At 39.7% G+C, this 20,009-nt stretch overlaps 1 protein-coding gene across 3 annotated transcripts in view; it reads left to right on the top strand.

Moving 5' to 3' along the window:
* The window catches only part of ppp3ccb (protein phosphatase 3, catalytic subunit, gamma isozyme, b), a 60,105-nt gene that overhangs the window by 36,487 nt on the left and 3,609 nt on the right, over positions 1-20,009 (top strand). For 2 of the 3 annotated variants that reach the window (XM_017719478.2, XM_017719477.2), the window contains exons 5-13: positions 2,401-2,546; positions 3,727-3,866; positions 7,225-7,302; positions 7,386-7,480; positions 8,035-8,160; positions 8,582-8,659; positions 12,252-12,336; positions 12,811-12,908; positions 17,667-17,693. In XM_017719478.2, coding sequence (XP_017574967.1) covers positions 2,401-2,546; positions 3,727-3,866; positions 7,225-7,302; positions 7,386-7,480; positions 8,035-8,160; positions 8,582-8,659; positions 12,252-12,336; positions 12,811-12,908; positions 17,667-17,693 — 873 coding nt within the window. The remainder of the gene's footprint in view (positions 1-2,400; positions 2,547-3,726; positions 3,867-7,224; positions 7,303-7,385; positions 7,481-8,034; positions 8,161-8,581; positions 8,660-12,251; positions 12,337-12,810; positions 12,909-17,666; positions 17,694-20,009) is intronic. The other variant, XM_017719479.2, reaches the window with a different exon arrangement.

Genomic DNA, 20,009 nt, shown 5'->3' with positions numbered 1-20,009 from the left:
CTGAAACAATTGGCTGAAGTGCCTCACACAAAATTGGAAAAATGACCCTGCGTCTTCCGCGGTGGGTTCCGTGTTTGGCCTGTGCTCCTCACTGAGCTCCACCCGGCAGACGTCTGCGTCAGTGGTGAATTTTCATTCATTCAGCTTTTGGTGTGAAAGCAGCTTAAAGCTCTGTGTGGCCTGCGTGACTAGCATGAGCCTTTGACTCGGTAAAATCACACGGGCTCTGGCATATTATCGTTTTAATGTGTCAGAGCTGCTGTCTTGTCACAGATCACGGACAGACTTTATCCTAAGTGCAACTTTACAAATGATCCGTCATGGTTTGTTTTACCTGCTGAAGAGTGTGGCTATGGGTACAGTGAGATTCAAGGTCTTTACTGTAACGCAAAGCAAACTGAACTCAGACCACCTCGAGAGAGGTTTGTTTTGGGAGGGTGTTTAGAGGGTCTGAGTATGTTTGCCATGTTCACATACGTACAGAAAAGCACGACTGAGTGGTCTGAGACCACTTCAGACACTGAAGTGTCAAAACACCCTAAATTATGATTAGTGAACTGACATCACTGTTTTGAAAGTCATCATTCATCAAATTAATTTCACACAGTAACAAAAACAGCCTGTTTGATTCTAACTTGACCTGAGGCCAAGAAGACAAAACCAAAGCGCTCCCATCATAACCAGTGAAGCTGCCTACACCACCTGTGACGAACCCCTGTTTTTAAAGGACATCCTGTTTCTCTTTTTGATGGATTATGTCTGATGCTACATTTGGCCTCTTGCTCTCTGGGATAAAGAGAGATTTAAGAAAAATACACAAATGAAAATGAATGTTTTTGGTTTGTATGTTATAAGTGGGCCCTTCAACAGTACTGCAGAAAACAGTGATGTCTTTGGTTACTGATATTCATACCATCCCATCCTGTGAGTTTTATGTCTGCACACGCTAGTGACACTCATGGGGGGTGTGTGTGTGTGGGTGTGTGTGTGTGTGTGTGAGAGAGAGAGAGAGAGAGAGAGAGAGAGAGAGAGAGAGAGAGCCCATTACGGTTTGTCAGCAGTTGTCAAATCCAGCATTCCACTTTTAGATTTACAGCCACTGTCAAAGTGGGAGCAACAGCACACTGACAGCTAACTGCAGTCCACACACTCCATCTTACACACGCTTCATCTCTCACACACTCACAAATATATACACGCACGCACACACCCTCACCCTGCTTGCCTGTAAGCAGTTGTCCTCAGCAGCAGCGGGTCACACTGCAGTGTGCTCTCGTGGACTGATCTACAGTAGTCAAGTCAGTTTATTATACACCGCTTTTTACAACAGACGTTACAAAACGGTTTTAAAGAAAAATCAATTTCTCACACGTGATGGTCAGATTCCAAGTTTTTTCCTACGCTCCTCCTGCTTCAGTTTCCCTCTTCACTTCCTCCAGTGTTCTAAAAACACTCTCTCTGTTGTCAGTTTACAAATGCACATTTGTGTTAAAACTGTAAGAAGTATCACTACTGAATTACTAGTTTGTGCTGCTGCGAGTCACCCTGGAAAGCCTGAAATAAGCATTTAGTAAAGTAAGAGTCAGAGGCTTTGGGAGCTTTTCACAGCATGTTGCACGTCTTTACGTATGAAGGACTCAGCGTACTCCTTGTGCAATTAAATTCTCGAGGGTTGCGTGAAGCTGAAAGTGGCTTCGCGAGCTAACAAGCTCTAATACTTCTCACGGTTCCTGCTTTGCCTGTCGCAGATGCTCTACTGAAGCAGGTGGTGCTATTAGGTTTTATAAGTTCTGTGAGTCTATCACGGTTCTCACGATGGCAACGTGAGAGTCCAAAATGCTGCCACTACTTAAGGTGGAACAATATTATACTGATGAAGGTATGACGAGTGGATCAGTTCTCTGAATGAAGACCTTCATCCACTTTGTTTTTTAGTTTTGCAGTTTTTACTGTGTTTGTAAATTGGTCCAGTCTAGTTCTCCGACAGTTTACCAACAGTTTATTGCCTTCGACACAGTGTTATTTCTTGTCAGTCAGTCTCGATATCTGATCACATCGCCCCGTCTCCCAGGCCTGCTGTACAGTGTGTGGTCTGAGAGCTCTCATAATGAGGACGTGGGCTGCGGTGAGTTTGGCCTCGGCAGAAGCTCTGCATCACTTATGCCTGAAAAACTGGACACAATGAGCATCGTATGTGTTCTAATGACCACCTGACTGGGCTCGGTTCCTCATAATTAGCCACATGTCCAGTAAAACATCACCTAACAAGGCATGCGTCCTGCTGTGGAAAGTTGGCAGGCCCTGTCCTCCCAGCGCTGCTGTGATCTGTCAAACAGACAAAGTAGCGCTGCTTCACTCGTGTGTGTGTGTGTGTGTGTGTGTGTGTGTGTGTGTTCACAGGCAAGATCAAGTATTCGGAGCGTGTGTATGACTCATGTATGGAGGCATTCGACTGCCTGCCACTGGCAGCGCTGCTGAATCAGCAGTTTCTCTGCGTGCACGGAGGCCTCTCACCCGAGATCAGCTGCCTTGATGACATCCGAAGGGTAAGTGTACGCGAAGGTGTGCCCACCTGTGTGTGTGTGTGTGTGTGTGTGTACGTTGATGTGGTGTAACCGGTGTTTATTCCTACCTACAGAAGTTGTAGTTTTTGTAGTAGTAGTTAATTAATAACTCTTTAATTATAATACTGTAAGCTAGAAACTTAAAAAAAAAAAAAGATTGTTCTTCAAGGGTTCTTTAATAAAGAAAGTGGTTTTGTATTGTACATTATAGGAACCATTTGCATGATTAGAGTTTTTTGCATGGTGAAATGGTTCTTCAGATTGTTGGAGAATGTGTTGTATATTATTCTCTAGAAAACCTTTTTGAAAAGGGTTCTTCTATTGTTTCTCAAGCTTGTAACAAAACAAGAACCCTTGTTTGGTGCTATATAGAAACCTATTCAATCTAGGTTCTAGATAGATAGATTTTTTTATTATTATTATTTTTTTTTTTACTTAAGTACTCTTGAGGAACCGTCTTTTTTAAGTGTGTATAAGCTTGACATTGTATAACCCTTTTTGGTGCAATGTAGAACCTTTATTTCACTATGGAAGTATTTTGGTGATGTTAAGGAGCTAAATAATAAGTAAATGGCTTTAAGTGTATAATTAAAAATTTCATTAAACTTAACTCTAGATATTAGTTTAATCAAAATTTCGTTCTGGTTATTCATTTTATTAGGAATACGTTCTGGATTTTTTTCTCAAAAGTTTTATTCTGGGTATTTTATTAGCACATTATTATAGATATTCGTTTTATTGCAACTTCTTTCTTGTTAATTTTATTACACTGACTCAATGTTATCTGTAAACATGGACTAAAGTACATTAGCATAGCTAAAAATAGTAGCAACAGCAGCAACCTTTTTGTCCACTTTTATAGATAACAGTGTCACACAGCTTACACAGTGCTAATTGTTAGCTGCATTAGCCTCACAGCTCTAGTGCTAAACTAAAGGACAGACTTCGGTCTGTTTTATAACACATTTCACCTTGAACTTCCACACAGCGTGGAGTAGATTGCACGCAGCTGTTGTACAGTGAAAGAATCAAGTTCAGACTCTGATTTAAAACATTCATGCGCATGTTGTGAGGCATCTTAACATGGCAGATAATGAGTGGAGTGTGTTCTTGCTCAGACTGACCGTTTTAAAGCTCTGTGTGTGGTTTGTGTGCTTTGCAGTTAGACAGGTTTAAAGAACCTCCAGCATTCGGGCCCATGTGTGACCTGCTGTGGTCGGACCCTGGGGAGGATTACGGCAGCGAAAAGACACAGGAACACTTTTGTCACAACAGTGTGAGGGGCTGCTCCTACTTCTACAGGTAATGTTAGAGTAACTACACCCTAAGATCTTTTTTCATTAACAGCTGAAATGCACTGCTGTGTAATAGTAAAATATTCCAGCCTTGCTTACAATGCGAGCGCGTCTTTCCAAACTGTAAAAATATCATTTTTATCGTGGTCAGTTTCGCTTCTTTGGTTCAACTCTCTTCTAGGTGCAATTGACATCTTCATATCAAAGTACAGTATGACACATCACAGTATGTCTTAATCTTGCCACATTCGTAAATATGAACACACAACACTCACCCATCCAAATCATTGATTTCAGGTGTTCCAATCACTTCCATGGCCATAGGTGTATAAAGCCAAGCACCTAGGCCTGCAGACTGCTTCTACACACTCTTGTGAAAGAATGGGATGCTCTAAGGAGCATGGTAATAGGATGCCACCTGTGCAACAGTCATGAAATTTCCTCACTACTCAGTATTTCAGTCAACTGTCAGTGGTATTATAACAAAGTGGAAGCGAGTGGGAACAGCAATTCGGCGACGAAGTGGTAGGCAACATAAAATGACAGAGTCAGGGTCAGCGGATGCCGAGGTGCATAGTGCACAGAGGTCGGCAACTTTCTGTCAATTGCTACAGACCTCCAAACAATTAAGTGGTCTTCAGATTAGCTCAAGAACAGCGTAAAGAGCTTCATGGAGTAGGTTTCCATCGTCAAGCAGTTGCATTCAAGCCTTACATCACCAAGCGCAATGCAAAGTGTTGAATGCAGTGATGTAAATCGCCGCCACTGAACTCTGAACTGAACTTGGCAGTGGAGACGTGTTCTCTGGAGGGACGGCCCCTTCCTGTTCCGACATGACTGTGCACCGGTGCTCAAAGTGAGGTCCATAAAGACATGGATGAGTAAGTTTGGTGTAAGTTTTGGTGCATGGATGGTGTTCACTGGAACTAAGGGGCCAGACCCAGCTCCTGAAAAACTGCCCCACATCATAATTCCCCTCCACAAAACTTCACACTTGGCACAGTGCAGTCACGTAAGTACCGTTCTCCTGGCAACCACCCAACCCGGACTCGTCCATCGCATTGCCAGACGGAGAAGCGTGATTAGTCACTCCACGTCTTCACTGCTCTAGAGTTCAGTGGTGGTGCTTTACAAGGCTGCATTTGATGCTTTGCATTGCGCTTGTTGATGTAAGGCTTGGATGCAGCTGCTCGACCATGGAAATCCATTCCATGAAGCTCCCTCCTCTTGAGCTAATCTGAAGGCCACATGAAGTTTGGAGGTTTGTAGTGATCGACTCTGCAGAAAGTTGGTGACCTCTGCGCACTATGCGCCTCAGCATCCGCTGACCCCACTCTGTCATTTTGCGTGGCCTACCACTTTGTGGCAGAGTAGCTGTCGCTCTCAATCACTTCCACTTTGTTATAATACTACTGACAGTTGACTGTGGAATATTTAGTAGCGAGGAAATTTCACGACTGGTCTTGTTGCACAGGTGGCATCCCTGTCATGATACCATGCTGGAATTCACGGAGTTCCTGAGAGCGACCCATTCTTTCACAAGGGTTTGTAGAAGCAGTCTGCATGCCTATGTGCTTGGTTTTATACACCTTTCGCCATGGAAGTGATTGAAACAACTGAATTCAATGATTTGGATGGGTGACTGAATACATTTGGCAATTGTGTGTGTGTGTGTGTGTGTGTGTGTGTTTTCTTTATATATATATATATATATATACACACACGTACATACATACGTATGTATATTAGCACATTTATTGATAATGTTCAATATGTGACTCGGTAACCTGAAGGAGTGATTCAGTCTCCATAAAGCTGCCGGTGTTGCATTGGATTCACATTTGCCTTCACAAATCAAACACCCGGGCTCCACACTCACTAAACAGACATCAATGGCAAGCAACACTGGAACTACAGAAAGTGAAATGGTTCAGGAAAGGTTAACATTAAATGGCCATTGTTACTGAATGTGTCAACCTCTTGTCCGTACAGCCTTTCTTGAACTTTTTTCTTTGGCAGGTCCATATTCGATATAACAAACAGATTATTGTCAGCTGTCACCGTTTTAGGGAGCATTCTCCCATTCGGCCGACTCTTCCGCTCCATGTTAATCATTTCCTTGCACTATGTTAACTCTTCGGCAACATGAGTCAGTGACTAAAACTGTTCAGGCTCAACACACACTGTTTGATCAGAATCACCTTCTCTCATCAAAGATGGGGATGGTAGTGGAGAAAAACCTCGTAAGACCTTGAAGTTGCAAAAGTGCTGCTTGATTCTGTCGCTCTCCATATTTTCTGGTACCTGACATTGGTTATAAAGACACAGCAGCCCAGCCACTTTATTAAAGCCAGCCACAATACAGTGGTGTACTATGATAACTAGTACCACACTGAAAGAGTCTGTGGACGGCACCAAAGAAAAGAACAAAAAACCTAACTGCGCTTGCCTGCTCTGAAACGAGTAATTAGCTAAACTGCAAAAGGAAACTACTAACTACTCTACATTCGCTGACCAGTAGCCATACTGACTTTTGGGGGGTGTGAATGTATAAGGTCCCCCATCCTACCTGGTTGAAATTCCAGGTGGTATGAATATTAAATCTCTTGTCAAATAAAGTTAAAAGTGTGCAGATGAAATACCAAAACTGAAGTATTTCTCCTAACACAAGACAAACGCTGCATTCCATTCCTACAGGGTTTCTAAAACAGTACTGACATGCTCCCTACACACTTCACTTCAGCTCTGGATGTCAGTTAAAGGACATTGCACATTACACCTACAGGAGTTTTTGTGACATGATCCCAAGATTTTAATCCAACGTCTTCAATGCTGGGTCGCCCTCTTGGGCACAGTTTTAGAATGGTTTAAATCATGTTTAGGTGATAGGCAGTTTGTGGTTTTAATAATAATAATAAATTACATTTATATAACGCCTTTCACAAACCCAAGGTCACTTCACATAGCATGGGAATGGGAAATAAAAAAGATGTGGTATTTCTGGAGTCCCTCAAGGTTCAGTTTTGGGGCCTCTGCTTTTCTCTTTGTGCATACTACCTCTAGGTGATGTCATTAGGAGCGTGATATAAATATTCATAGCAATGCTGACAACACAATTACACATTTCCATTCCTTCTGATGATCAAAACTCTGTATACAGACTAACCAGCTGTGTCAGATATTTCTCGCAAATATTCTACAATTAAATCATGAAGAAACTGAAATCATTGGTACAAAAACTCAAAGCAGAAAGCTGCTTTAAACTTGTTGCCTCCTGATATGAACGTATGGTTAGTCAGGCTCTTATATGCAGTAAATAAATAAATACTAAACAGAACTGTTAATAATCTCTGCTCTTCCCTCAGTTATCCTGCTGTGTGTGACTTCCTAATGAACAATAATTTGTTGTCAATAATCCGAGCACATGAAGCCCAGGATGCAGGGTGAGTACAGCATCCGTCTGCTGAGAATTTACCTTAATTCATTAAGTAATCAAATTTATTGATTCTCTTTTTGCCCTGTTTAGGTATCGAATGTACAGGAAAAGCCAGACAACAGGGTTTCCCTCTTTAATCACAATCTTCTCAGCACCAAACTACTTAGACGTTTATAACAATAAAGGTGAGTCTGCAGGAGGAACACCGAGAAGGTCATATAGCATCGATCTGTTGGTTCTGAATATCAAACTTACAGACTAACATGAATTCCCCCTCTTCTCTCTCTCTCTCTCTCTCTCTCTCTCTCTCTCTCTCTCTCTCTCTCTCTCTCTCTCTCTCTCTCTCTCTCTCTCTCTCTCTCTCTCTCTCTCTCTCTCTCTCTCTCTCCCTCCCTCCCTCCCTCTCCCTCTCTCTCCCTCTCCCCCTTGTCTGTGTGTCTCTCTCTCTCTCTCTCTCTCCCCCCCTATATATTTCTCCTATTCCTTTTTTTTTCTGTCTGATCTCTCTTTCTATATCTCCTCTCTCTGTCTGTTTCTCTTTTCCTTTCTCTCCTTTGACTCCTTTTTCTTTTTCCTGTCTTCTCTCTCTCCCCCTCTCTCTGACTCTCCACCACTCTTGGTGTCTCTCTCGGCCCTCCTCTGTCTCTCATGTCTTCCCTTCTTTCTCACTCTCACTGTTGTCAATCTCTCTGCCCTCATCTATCTCTCTGTCTCTCTCTGTCTCTCTATCTCTGATCAGCTGCTGTGTTGAAATATGAGAACAATGTGATGAATATCCGTCAGTTTAACTGCTCTCCTCATCCGTACTGGCTGCCCAACTTCATGGACGTGTTCACATGGTCTCTGCCCTTTGTCGGGGAGAAAGGTACCGAGCAGACTGGACCTCCTTAAGACTGATCACTGAGTAATTTTATATAACCATGACAGTTACTGTAAATAGATCCAGCATGTTTGCTCTGATCAATCTGCCAATAAGCCATAATCAAAACATGTTTATTTTATTTGTTTAGTATATTTAATGTTAACTTCAAGCTTCAGTACCAAATAAACAGATATTGCTGTAAAATATCAAATATTTCTCGAAACCTTACATTAATAAAAACACTGCTGTTTTGATTGCTGTGGTGGTCCGCCCTGCCGAGCATATTCTCAGAAAAGTGTTTTGTGGTTTACTTTAACGTAATTTAATATAAAACAAAACATGTCTTAGTACCCTCCCTTTATTAGTAAGGCAGTGTATGTGTGAGAGACTCTGAAGCTCGTTCCTCGTTTTTGTGTGTGTTCAGTGACGGAGATGCTGGTGAACGTGTTGAATATCTGCTCTGATGATGAGCTCATGTCAGAAGGAGACGACACCTGTGAAGGTAAAATTAGCTTACTCCACACTCACACAGAGAACGAGGGAATGACCGATTTAAAGTCATTTAAATCGAGAGCACAGTGTTCTCCAAGCATAAACTCTGTGTAAAAACCATGAGAACAGTGTTCCTCTCTCGCTATCACTTCATCTGTTTAAAACGGGAGATTACAGTTTGAGGAAGTTGCTGAAGAGCTTCTCACAGAGGCCTTTTTTATGCCATGATCAAGCAAAGGAATCTGCCCTTTTTTTTTTTTTTTCTTTCTTTTTTTTTTTTTTTTTTTTTGAAACCTCTCAAACTTCATTCTCTTTACCACACAAGTTAGACATTAGTTTTATAGTAGATACCAGATCATTTTATCAGTTACTGAATAATTAGTGAATACTGAACAATATAGTGATTTTTAATAGATACTGAATAATGTGTAGTAGTTACTGAATAGTTCATAGGAAATACTGACTAATTCATGGTAGATACTGAATAATTTGTACTTAAAACTGAATGAGTTATTATAGTTAATGAATCATTTGTGGTAGATACTGAATCATTTATAGTAGTAACCGAATACTAATACTTTGTAGAACACACTGAATACTTCATAGTCAATACTGGATAATTTGTAGTCAATACTGAATAATTTGTAGTAGTTACTGAATACTAATTCTTCATAATAGATGCTGAAAAATGTATAGTCTGATATTTAAATATATTTTAAAGAAGCTAAAAACTAGCATTACAGTTTTGTTACTTGTTCATGTAATGGTTGTTTTTGTTTGTTTTGCATGCTCTGTTTAATTTGAACCTGACAGGTCTAAATCTGTTTTGTGTGGGTTTTTTTTTTGTTTTGTTTTGTTATTTTTATTCATCCTGTTGTACTGGATGGTACTTGACGTTAGAGCATGGTGATATGACAAATATAACGCAATACTTTAAGAAATTTTCACAATACATGGTATGTCATTTCATTTTTCAGACATCTTATCAGTTGGAACAGAGAAAAAAGAACCTACATTTTAAAACAATATCAAAGCTGTGAATACAATGATTTTTACTCCTTATTACCTGCCGCTTCACTGTATATACAGTATTTTATTAGTTAACTCTTCTGTGTTGACCCAAGACGACATCAATATCCCCTCTACAAAAATTGTATACCTAGTACATTCTGTCCTTAATTCAGTCGTCATGAGGTGCATTTATAGTGAAATCATTTGCAGCTCTCCTCCCCCACCAAGCATGAGGAACTGTCATGTAGGAATACTGTGGCCCACTTACTGTGCTTGATGCCCATTTGATTTGTCCTTCTTTTTCAGTGGTGCATAATTATATCTTGGCCTGACACATTTCCTCTGTGTGTCTTTGGGCCCTGAGAGTTTTAGAAATGGGGGTTATTGATCCCTTCAGGGAGTGAAGGATCTAACATTTTGTTTGATCCGCTGTCTTCCTGCCTAACTGCCTGATTATGGACGGCTAACAATGACTTTGCGAAGCAGACGTCTTCACTTTGATGAAGAACGCAGCTGTGTTTTAATTGCAAGCAAGCTTTCCTTTTATCTGTTGAGAAGATTTGTGTGTGTGTGTGTGTGTGTGTGTGTGTGTGTGTGTGTGTGTGTGTGTGTGTGTGTGTGTGTGTTCTGTTCAAGTCTATTTCAGCAGACACCATCACCTCATCTAGGCTGGAGTCATAACTACAAAAATCTCATGCTTAACCAGAACCAGATTTTTTTTCTGTCATGTTGTGTTTTTGAATGCTGCTCTTTTGACCACGTCTTCCCATTGCTAAGCTACAATACAGTTACCAATGAAAACAAACAAAATTTACAAAAAAGTTGCTTTTTGTTTGTCAGAATAATTTCCGTCTGTGAAATCACTCAGTTCAGGCCGATTCATTTGCTAATCTTTTACAGCTAATGGTGAGAATTGACGATTGGAAAGTAAAATTCAGGGTAAACAAGACAAACTGAAAAGGGTTCTTTTATGTAGAGTTGGCAGTATCATTTGTTTTTCCACCAACATAATGAAGCAGGCGATATTTCAAAAGTGATTGTCAGCATGTTGGGAGAAAGATCTGACAGAAGTGGTGGACTAATTTAATTTAAATCAGTTTTCTAAATGATATTAAATATTAAAAACTGAAGATTCTCCAGCAAGAGGTACTGTTAGCATGCAGGTAGTCTTTTAAAGAGGGTTTGTCATTTAGAGAAGAAACAGCAGTGAACCCACACCAGAAGGATCTTTAAAACACATGTTTACACTATCAACCTTCATAACCAGTTTATTGCCAAAAAATACTGAGTTACTCAGTGTTACTAATGTGATGTCTTTTATTCGTCATGTGTCCACCTTTATAAGACCACTTTACAAAGCTCTTGGAAGGCTCTGCCATTTCTGTAGCCTAGAAGAAAGCAATTCTCATGTTTGATTTTTTTTTTTTTTTTTTTTGGTTCACAACTGCTGAATTTATTTGTTTTTGTCATTTTGCGCTTATATTCTATTTGGGTATGCCATTCATTAAGTGATTGCCATATTATTTAGGCTGTTTGTTAATATGCGCAATGTCTTTACACATTTTTTATGCCACTCCCTGCACTGGGCTGGTTAACCGCACACCCCACTGATAATTAGCTTTGCACCATAAGATATCAGGATGGGTTGTGCAAGAATGCAGAGAGAAGTACCTCAGTCTACAAAAACCGTTGAAGAGTAAAGAGCCTTTCCAGTTCTTTTCTGATAGGTACAGTGTGAGCATTTCAGACCACAAGGTAATGGGCAGTGGTGTAGCAAAAGTAACGCAAACAACCCCCCACAAAAACAGGGTAAATGTGAACCCTGACAAATCATATGACCGATTATATCCTTGATTTGTCAAGGAGCATTTACATGCCAGAAAACAGGTCATGACTAACTAATAAATCACTGATTAAATAAATTTTGAAGTATGTTATGGTAGTGATTGTTTTTAGTTATTTTCCCACCTGGACTTAAAGTTGGTTTTTCAGAGACTCTTCAGTAAAGAAAATGGTCCTATATAGTACCCCAAATGCTCAAAGAGCCCTTTGCAATGATTAGTGTTCTTTGCATGGTAAAAAGGTTCTTTAGATTGAAATATGGCCCAAGCTGAAATACTCCTGATAACTTCAGTGTGAGTGGGTGGGGCTAAACTGCTGTAGACTAAATAGGTGGATGTATATGTTAATGTGTTGGTTGTCATGACATCATAAAAGCTCAAGTTGTTTTAGTGGTTTAGTTTCCAGATATGGACGGTATGTACTGGGAATGAACAGCATTTTAAAACTAAGTGTTTACATACATCATAGTCTCAACAGTGAGGAGATTTAGTTTTTCCAGTGTATTGGCATTTTAAATCCGACCAAGCAATCCGACCGTGCAGGAATCTCTTAATGGGGAAAAATCAACTCTGGTCTTTATTTAAATTTCTGTAGGACCCAACAAAAGTGGATAAAACTGCACATGATCTTGAAAGAGAAACAAAAGACCAGAACATTCACAGAAGCTGAACGACTGTTTTTCTGCCTGTGATGGAAAGCAGAAGTGTATTTCAGCCTTGGAGGACATTAACTCTCTGTGATTGTGACAGGTGGTGCTCCGGCTGTCCGTAAGGAGGTGATCAGAAATAAGATCCGTGCCATTGGCAAGATGGCCCGAGTTTTCTCTGTACTGAGGTGAACGCACAATTCACACAGCGGCCTCTTTGGGGGAAGCCTGATTTCACACAGTCTCACGTGCAGTTTTTACATCTACACTTATTTACACAATATGTGCACAATATTACACTCCACAGAGTGTAAAGAGAGCTTACAGTGATCCATGTGTCACTTTTTGACAATTCACTCACTAGAGAGCAACAAGTTTCACACTAGTCACTGAGGAATTCATAGAAGATACCGAATGATTCATCATGGATACAAAACAACTCAAAGTAGTTAGTGAATAATTCATAGTAGTTACTGAATAATTAATAAGATATTGAATAATTTATATTAGATACTGAATCATAAGGCCTATGATTAATAATTGAATAATAAACATACAGATTACATACACCTGACATTATTCACACTGGAGCTAAGAGGTGTTTTTCTGTTTTTTTCTGTTACACTGACTGTGTTTATTTTGTTGTTTGTTTATTTCCTCAGGGAGGAGAATGAGAGCGTGCTGCAGCTGAAGGGTTTGACCCCGACTGGAAGGTTGCCTCTGGGAGTTCTGTGTGGAGGCAGACAAACGCTGCAGAGTGGTACGAACGCACACACACACATCCACCCCACTCCTGCGCTTGTGTGCCAGAGACCATCTTGCGCTCTCTCTCTCTCTATCTGAATATCTCTCTCGCGCTCTCTCTCGCTCTCTCTCTCTAGCTCTCTCTCTCTCTCTCTCTCTCTCTCTCTCTCTCTCTCTCTCTCTCTCTCTCTCTCTCTCTCTCTCTCTGCTTTTTTTTTTGTGTCTCTCTATCCTTTCGTCCTTCTCAGCTCTAGTCCGTTTCTTTTCTTTTTTTTTTCTTTTCTTTTTTTTTTTTTTTTTGGCTCCTTGCTTTCCTGCTGCTGTTTCTTGCTCTCACATGCTCGCCTTCATTTTGAGTCCATTGCACTGTTCAACATCCCCCAACTGAATTCAGCCCATCACATTAACTGTCAGACTGAAGTGATTTTATAGATCAGAGCTGTGATAATGTTCCAGCTGGGGCTATAAACATCAGATTCAGCTGCTGCAGTGTTTTAGAATGTCCTACGTGATTGTAAGAGCAATGAAGTATGTTTTCCCCTAATATACCTTTTGTGGCTTCTTTTTAAATATAAAAAATGTTATTTTATTATCTGTGTTCTGTTACTGCGCATTCGCTCTAGTCAAATTTGTGTATTTAAAGGAATCTTTCAGTGTTTTTCAACCTGGTCTTTACTGCATATGAAGAATAACGTCTCTCACCACAAAGTGTAATTCCACCATTTTTCACTATCTTCTTCTTAAGTTAGTCATTGACCCTGTGTTTGTTCTCCCTCTATCACACCATGCTAAGTTAGAAGGGCGAATGCTAGCACAACCTTCATTCCAAACCTTTTAAACCAACGCTAGAACAGCTCAACACGCTTGGAAGACGACACTAACTGCTAATTCTGCTACATCAGCTAACAGGATTAGTATTGCTAATTGATTAGGATTGTCATCCAGGGAAGGGGAAAACCGTCCTACACACTCCGAGTGAAAAGAAGGACATTAATGATCTCTGGTTCTAATATCTGAGAATTTCTGAGAAGAAATTTTATTTTATTGTGTCATAAAATATGTTTTTTATTGTTTAAAATGCTAAGCCTGAAGACTGGGTTAAAGAGTTATCGTTTATACTAATCTTGCCAACCAAAACTATTCAGCCAGCACTGATCCTGTGATCAGAAACTGTAGATGTTTCCAGAAAATGCCATGAACTGAGGAATAGATTGGTTTGGTGAACTGGATTCGTGTAACCTGTACACTTCTTAACTTCATTCCAATACATGAGATTTAACAAAAAAAACTAAAACACAGCTACCAGAACTAAAGATAAAGGTTACTTCTTATTCAACAGCTTCTTTTTCAAGGTTTCCGTTTCACCTTAAATGGTGCTGCTGGAAAAAAAAAAGGTAAACATCCAGTTTACCTCAATGAATGTGTCTTTAATCACAGAGCACCTTCAGCAATTTTAGTTTATATACATACCATTAAAGAAATGATTCATCCCATATAATGAGGGCACTTCTAGTGCTACTGTACTGGTTTACAGACTACTTAAGGTCTCAGTGTACTTCTTGCGAAACGAAATTCTCGCGGGTCGATCAAAGCCAATAGCACCTGCGGTTTTGTTTTGCCTGCCACAGGTGCTTCTAGCTGACAAATAGGAAGCAAACTTCAGCTTTGTCCTCTTGTGAACCAATAATAGACTTATCTTACATTCATGAAGTATTTATTGGTGTCTGCCAAAACGATCAAAAATGAACTTTTTACAAGGCAAATCTCCTCAGTGTTGTCCATCTCTGTTTTATTGGTACCTTTTTTTTTTTTTAATCAACCACTCACAGGCTTTATTAGTGTAGTGTCTTCAAACACAATGTTTGCCCAGCTACCATGTGTGTGACACAGTGAACGAAGCCTCCATGCAACATCTGTGGTTGTTTGATTTCTCCTCAATAATGTCGTATTGTTTTTTGAAGCCAGATGACATCATCTTGGCAAGAAGTATGCTGAGGCCTTTAGTGTGCTAAAATGTGATTTGAGGTGCAGCAGAAGTAACGCAGTGGAAAATCTTTAGCTTGCTTTTGTTATCATTGCAGCAACAAATCAAATAAAATGCCTACATTTACATATATTCGCTAATGCATTTTAAAAATGAGAATTAAGGGCTCACACATGGTGCAACCATGTTAAGTGTTGGCCCTATCATCAGGAGATCCCCAGCATGATCCCTGGTGATGCAACAGCCGTATGTGGCCGAATCCATGGAGGCCTGTGCTAGCTTTAACCCTCCTAGTGCTAGTGGTATTATGTGATTGGGGGAGCCCTAACTGAATATGTCTAAACTGGGGAGAACAGTGTATTCAGAAAAAAAGTGTTTCCCTGCTGACTGTGTGATATCAGAATACTGTGAATGCTTTTACTGGTGGCATACAGAGACTGCACATTGGCTTCTATTTCAAGAGAGTTTGGAGTTTTCCAAACTCCTCAAAACATGCAGAGATGATTATCTGTGGTATTTGACCTTCATGAGACAGATTGAAAAACACTGGAGAATATCTTCAAAAATAGTTGAATTGAATCTCATTGAAACTATGCATTGAATTGTTTCCTGAAGAGGCACTGAATCGATTGAGTTGAATGGTTGTGATGTCAGAGGTTTACACAGCTGTTCCCAGTCATGCTCAGAGGGGCTTGTTCGACCGTGTGACTCTGATGCAGCGTGACCCAGTTTAGCAAGCTGTTGTTAGCATGCCACCACTTCCTGTCCTTGGCCACGTGGACACCTTCACCAGCTTCGCACTATCAGCTCAAACATTACACTGTCAGCTCAGACTGTCAGCTTGAGCTACACATTGGCTTCTCACTAATATCCTGCAGCCTGCATGATAACAGATCACACTACTACTGCTGCTGCTACAGTGCCAATTCTTTACTGTTCTTATAGCAATGACTCTAACTAATGCTCTGCTGCTGCTGGACTAACTTATCCAACTAACATGGTCAGTTTTGTTTTTGTTGAAAAGAAACGCATGCCTTTGAAAATCTTATCTCTCAATATTTAGGGCATATTTTTATATATTTATTTACTTCTTGGATTCATAATACTAGGGGGGGTAACAATGAACAACATTTGTAATGAAAACGATGCATTATGTTTCTCCATACAGCAATCATAGGAAGTGCTTGAAACCATTAAAGGGAAACTCCACCACTTTTTCAAAATTTCTTCTTATATCGTTAACCAAGGGTGGTTATGTGTGAAATGCTCAGTTCTAGAGATACTTGCAGAGTCAGAATTGTTCACAGTGTTGGTGATGTCCACCTCTAAACGCTCCCTCACAAAACGTTTGTACATTAAATGGTTATAAATACTCTGCCTCATGTCTCAGACATTGTTTTACAGTAGTTTTATGGTACAGTTTTGGTGTAAAATGTACATTTATCTATGCATGGTGGAGGAATAAGTAAAGGGTGTTCTAAGGCAAAATAGTCCTCTGAGAAAATATTGTTCAAGTTAAAAAAAAAAAAAAAAACTTGTGTAGGTGCACTGGTGGTGTTGGATGGTAAATACAGTGTCTATATAGTGTGGTTTATTTGAGATATTCAGTTTCAGCTCCTTCAACTTCAGCTTTCTTCAAAGCTAGCAAGGCTGAGCGTAAGTAATATCGTAGTGTATGAACATTGACTCTTGGACACAGCCCTTCCATTTTGGGCACTCTGGTTGCTGATATGTTTTTTGTGTAGAATTTGCTGATTAGGTATTGATGAAGGGGCGAGGGGATCTCAAACCCCTGCTTTAACCACTTTAGCTGTTTTTTAAGATCTGAGATTTTATCGGTTTAGTTTTGCTGTCACACAGCTATGCACTGGTGGATGGTATCCTGTTGGCCCCAGTTGATGTCCAGTACTGTGGGAAATGCTGTTCTGCAGATTTAACTGTTATTTTTGTTGCCATGGTAATGCAGGGGTTTTTTTTTTTTTTTTTTTTTTTTGGTTTTTTTTTTTTTTTTTTTGGCTTGTTAAATCCACCACCCTGTGGTGCACTACTATCACACACACATGCTGATGTGTGAAGATTTTTATGCATAATTAAAAAAAATGTTGCATCTAGTTTAGTATAGTGTCTCATATACTGATGTTTACTGTGGGCCTTTTAAAGAGTAAAAATGAAAATAACCCAAGCCAAAAGGACACAAGTACATATGTACACACACACACACACACACACACACACACACACACACACACACACACATTACATATATCCAGGTGCATTCCCCAATACTGATTCTTTTTTTTTATCATTTTTCCTCAATTAAACATAAGAAGAGTATATAAGCTATGAATAAATATCTGAGGTCACCTTGTCATATTTGTGTAGTCATAGTCATAACTCTATGCAATTCCATGACCACTTCTGACCTCCATCACCTTTAGAATTCAACAGGTGGTACTGATGTATGTAAATGAGCTCTGTGCTGATTGGCTTAAAAAATGTGTCCAGACTAAAATACTCCTTATAACTTAAGTGCATATGTGGAGATGAAAGTTTCAGAGGCATAATTTTCTCAAAAACAAACAGATTGTTTAGCGCAGTGCGGTTCTGAATGGCTGAACTAACCATGCTCTGACCATGTTTGGGGAGCTGTGCTGGGCTGTGAATGTGTGGGGTGGGGGGCTGTGCTGGGGGGTAAAGCGGGTTTTAGTGGTCCTTTGATTTGCATTGATAACTTGACTCACTCTCTCTCCGTTCGTGTTGGGCATGCCACTGCTACTCATGCTTACACAGCCACCGTAGAAGCAGCCGAGGCCCGAGGTACGCAACACTGTCTGTCTGTTTGTTTGTTTGTCTGTCTGTCTGTCTGTCTGTCTCTGTGTGACTGTAGCTCATCTGTATAGTCCTTTGTATTTTTTCCTTTTTTAATTGAATTTATTCTTATGATGCTACTTTTGCTTCCTTCTACTCAGTTATAGTGTCTCATAAAGCTGCTAGAGTCTAGCCAGTACAACCGGAGTTTCAAAGCTGTCAGGCGAACAGTATGAGTTCATATAACATGGATATCATTGCAGTGGTACTTTTTTGTACAGTCATATGCAAATTAGTGGTCACATTACATATTTTGTTGGTCTAGTAAGTGTAAATGAGTCTGCACACTTAAATATGGCATTTTTCAGCACATTTTGGTGCCCAGTATCTGTTTTATATCAATGTATATAAAACGTATATAATAAAACATGAAATATAGAAAATTTGTGTATTAAAATGTGCAGACGCATGTCTCAGTACAGGATCTGTAACTTATTTACACTTAAAAAAAATCAACGCAAAATGGGACTTTGTCCCAAATTCTGCATAAGACTTTATATTTCATATACGTTTATATACTGTGTAACAAAGAAATCATCTTCCAAATGGTGGCTCTTACTAGAGAAAGAATAAGGCAGTTCTAACTTTTAGTGATTTTGGGCGTTTCAGTTGGTGCCTTCTGTTCATCATGAAGTGTTCAGAGTGTAAAGTGCAGCTGGCGTTTTTATTTTCAAATACTTGAGGGCTAACAGTGTGAAGACCACAATGTGAGAGAAGTCTGTTTTTATCACAGTCAGTTCCTGTTAACAGAAAAAGCAAGACGAAAAGGGAAACGTCACAGCACTCACTCAAACACTCGGACAGAATGAGTTAAAGTTAATGATGGCCCATGTAGAAATGGTACAGTATATTTAGGTCAGCCAGTCTGTCTTTTGCGTTCATGCACTCTTTAGCTATTATTATTGTTAGTAGTAGTAGTGGCTTCACGTGGAGCATGTTGAGTTCTTCAAGTTTGCGTCTTTTTTCTTTTTCTTTCAGCTCTTGTCCAATGTGTGGTGCTTTGTGCTGCTGTAGAATAGGCTTCTGTTTACTAACGCACTTGTGTAGTCCAGTTTTGCAGTAATATAAATACAGATACAGTGAGTGTAAGAGCAGCAACTCTGTGTTGTCTGTGTCTGAAGTGCTTTGATATGGAGTCTGTGTGGAATATCTGTAGATGTAGTATTACCATTGCTGATGTGATGATCTGTCCAGAAATGCTTCAGTTTTTGTTGTGGGCAAATTATTAACAATAATTATTCATTTACCAACCCAGGCTCCACCCACAAATGTGATTTTATAGCTACTGTTGTGAAGTTGGTCAGGCTGTGTATAAACTGAGTCTGTTCTACAGTGTCTCATTAGGTTTAATGAATAACTGACTCTAAATGTAGGTATTGTGATATAAACTGAGTCTGTTCTACAGTGTCTCATTAGGTTTAATGAATAACTGACTCTAAATGTAGGTATTGTGATATAAACTGAGTCTGTTCTACAGTTTCTCATTAGGCTGAATGAATAACTGACTCTAAATGTAGGTATTGTGATATAAACTGAGTCTGTTCTACAGTTTCTCATTAGGTTATACGAGTTACTGACTCTAAATGTAGGTGTTGTGATATAAACCAAGTCTGTTCTACAGTTTCTCATTAGGCTGAATGAATAACTGACTCTAAATGTAGGTGTTGTGATATAAACCGATTCTGTTCTACAGTTTCCCATTAGGGTAAATGAGTAACCAGCTCTAAATGTCTAAATGTAGGTATTATATAAACAGAGTCTGCTCTGTAGTGCTTCGTTAAGCTTGTCCAATTTCAGAACACTACATATGAATGAAAATGTTTGTGGATGGAGCCTGGATAACTGTTTGCCCGTGTGGTGGCATAACTGTGTGATTTAATCCAGTAGATTTAAGAAAAAGCCAAAGTGCTTCTTTGGTCCATGTCCATGGCTTCTAATAAGTGTCTTTTTCTTTCTTGTTAATTATAAACATGCTAACTTGGCCTCCCTAATCAAGTAAGTAACATGTCTCAATAACCTTTTATCTTTTATTTTTAATTCTGTTGTCTCCAGACAAGTAAAGCAATGATTGTGAACAGCAACGTAGGGACTGAAGAGTGTCTTGTGAATATAGCACCACAGTGTGGCCAAGTAAAAGTCCTGCTTGCACTAGCTAAGCTTGGGCAGTATAACAATACACTGTGGTGGTAAATTATGTCACAATGTGATTTTCCGAGCTTGTGATTGGTGGGGTCAGTACGTCTACAACTGGGTATAATCGGACCA

This window comes from Pygocentrus nattereri, chromosome 18, assembly GCF_015220715.1.
Source record: "Pygocentrus nattereri isolate fPygNat1 chromosome 18, fPygNat1.pri, whole genome shotgun sequence".
NCBI lineage: Eukaryota > Metazoa > Chordata > Actinopteri > Characiformes > Serrasalmidae > Pygocentrus > Pygocentrus nattereri.
Note: the sequence above shows the minus strand (reverse complement) of the source record. Positions and strands in the feature narration are given on the sequence as shown.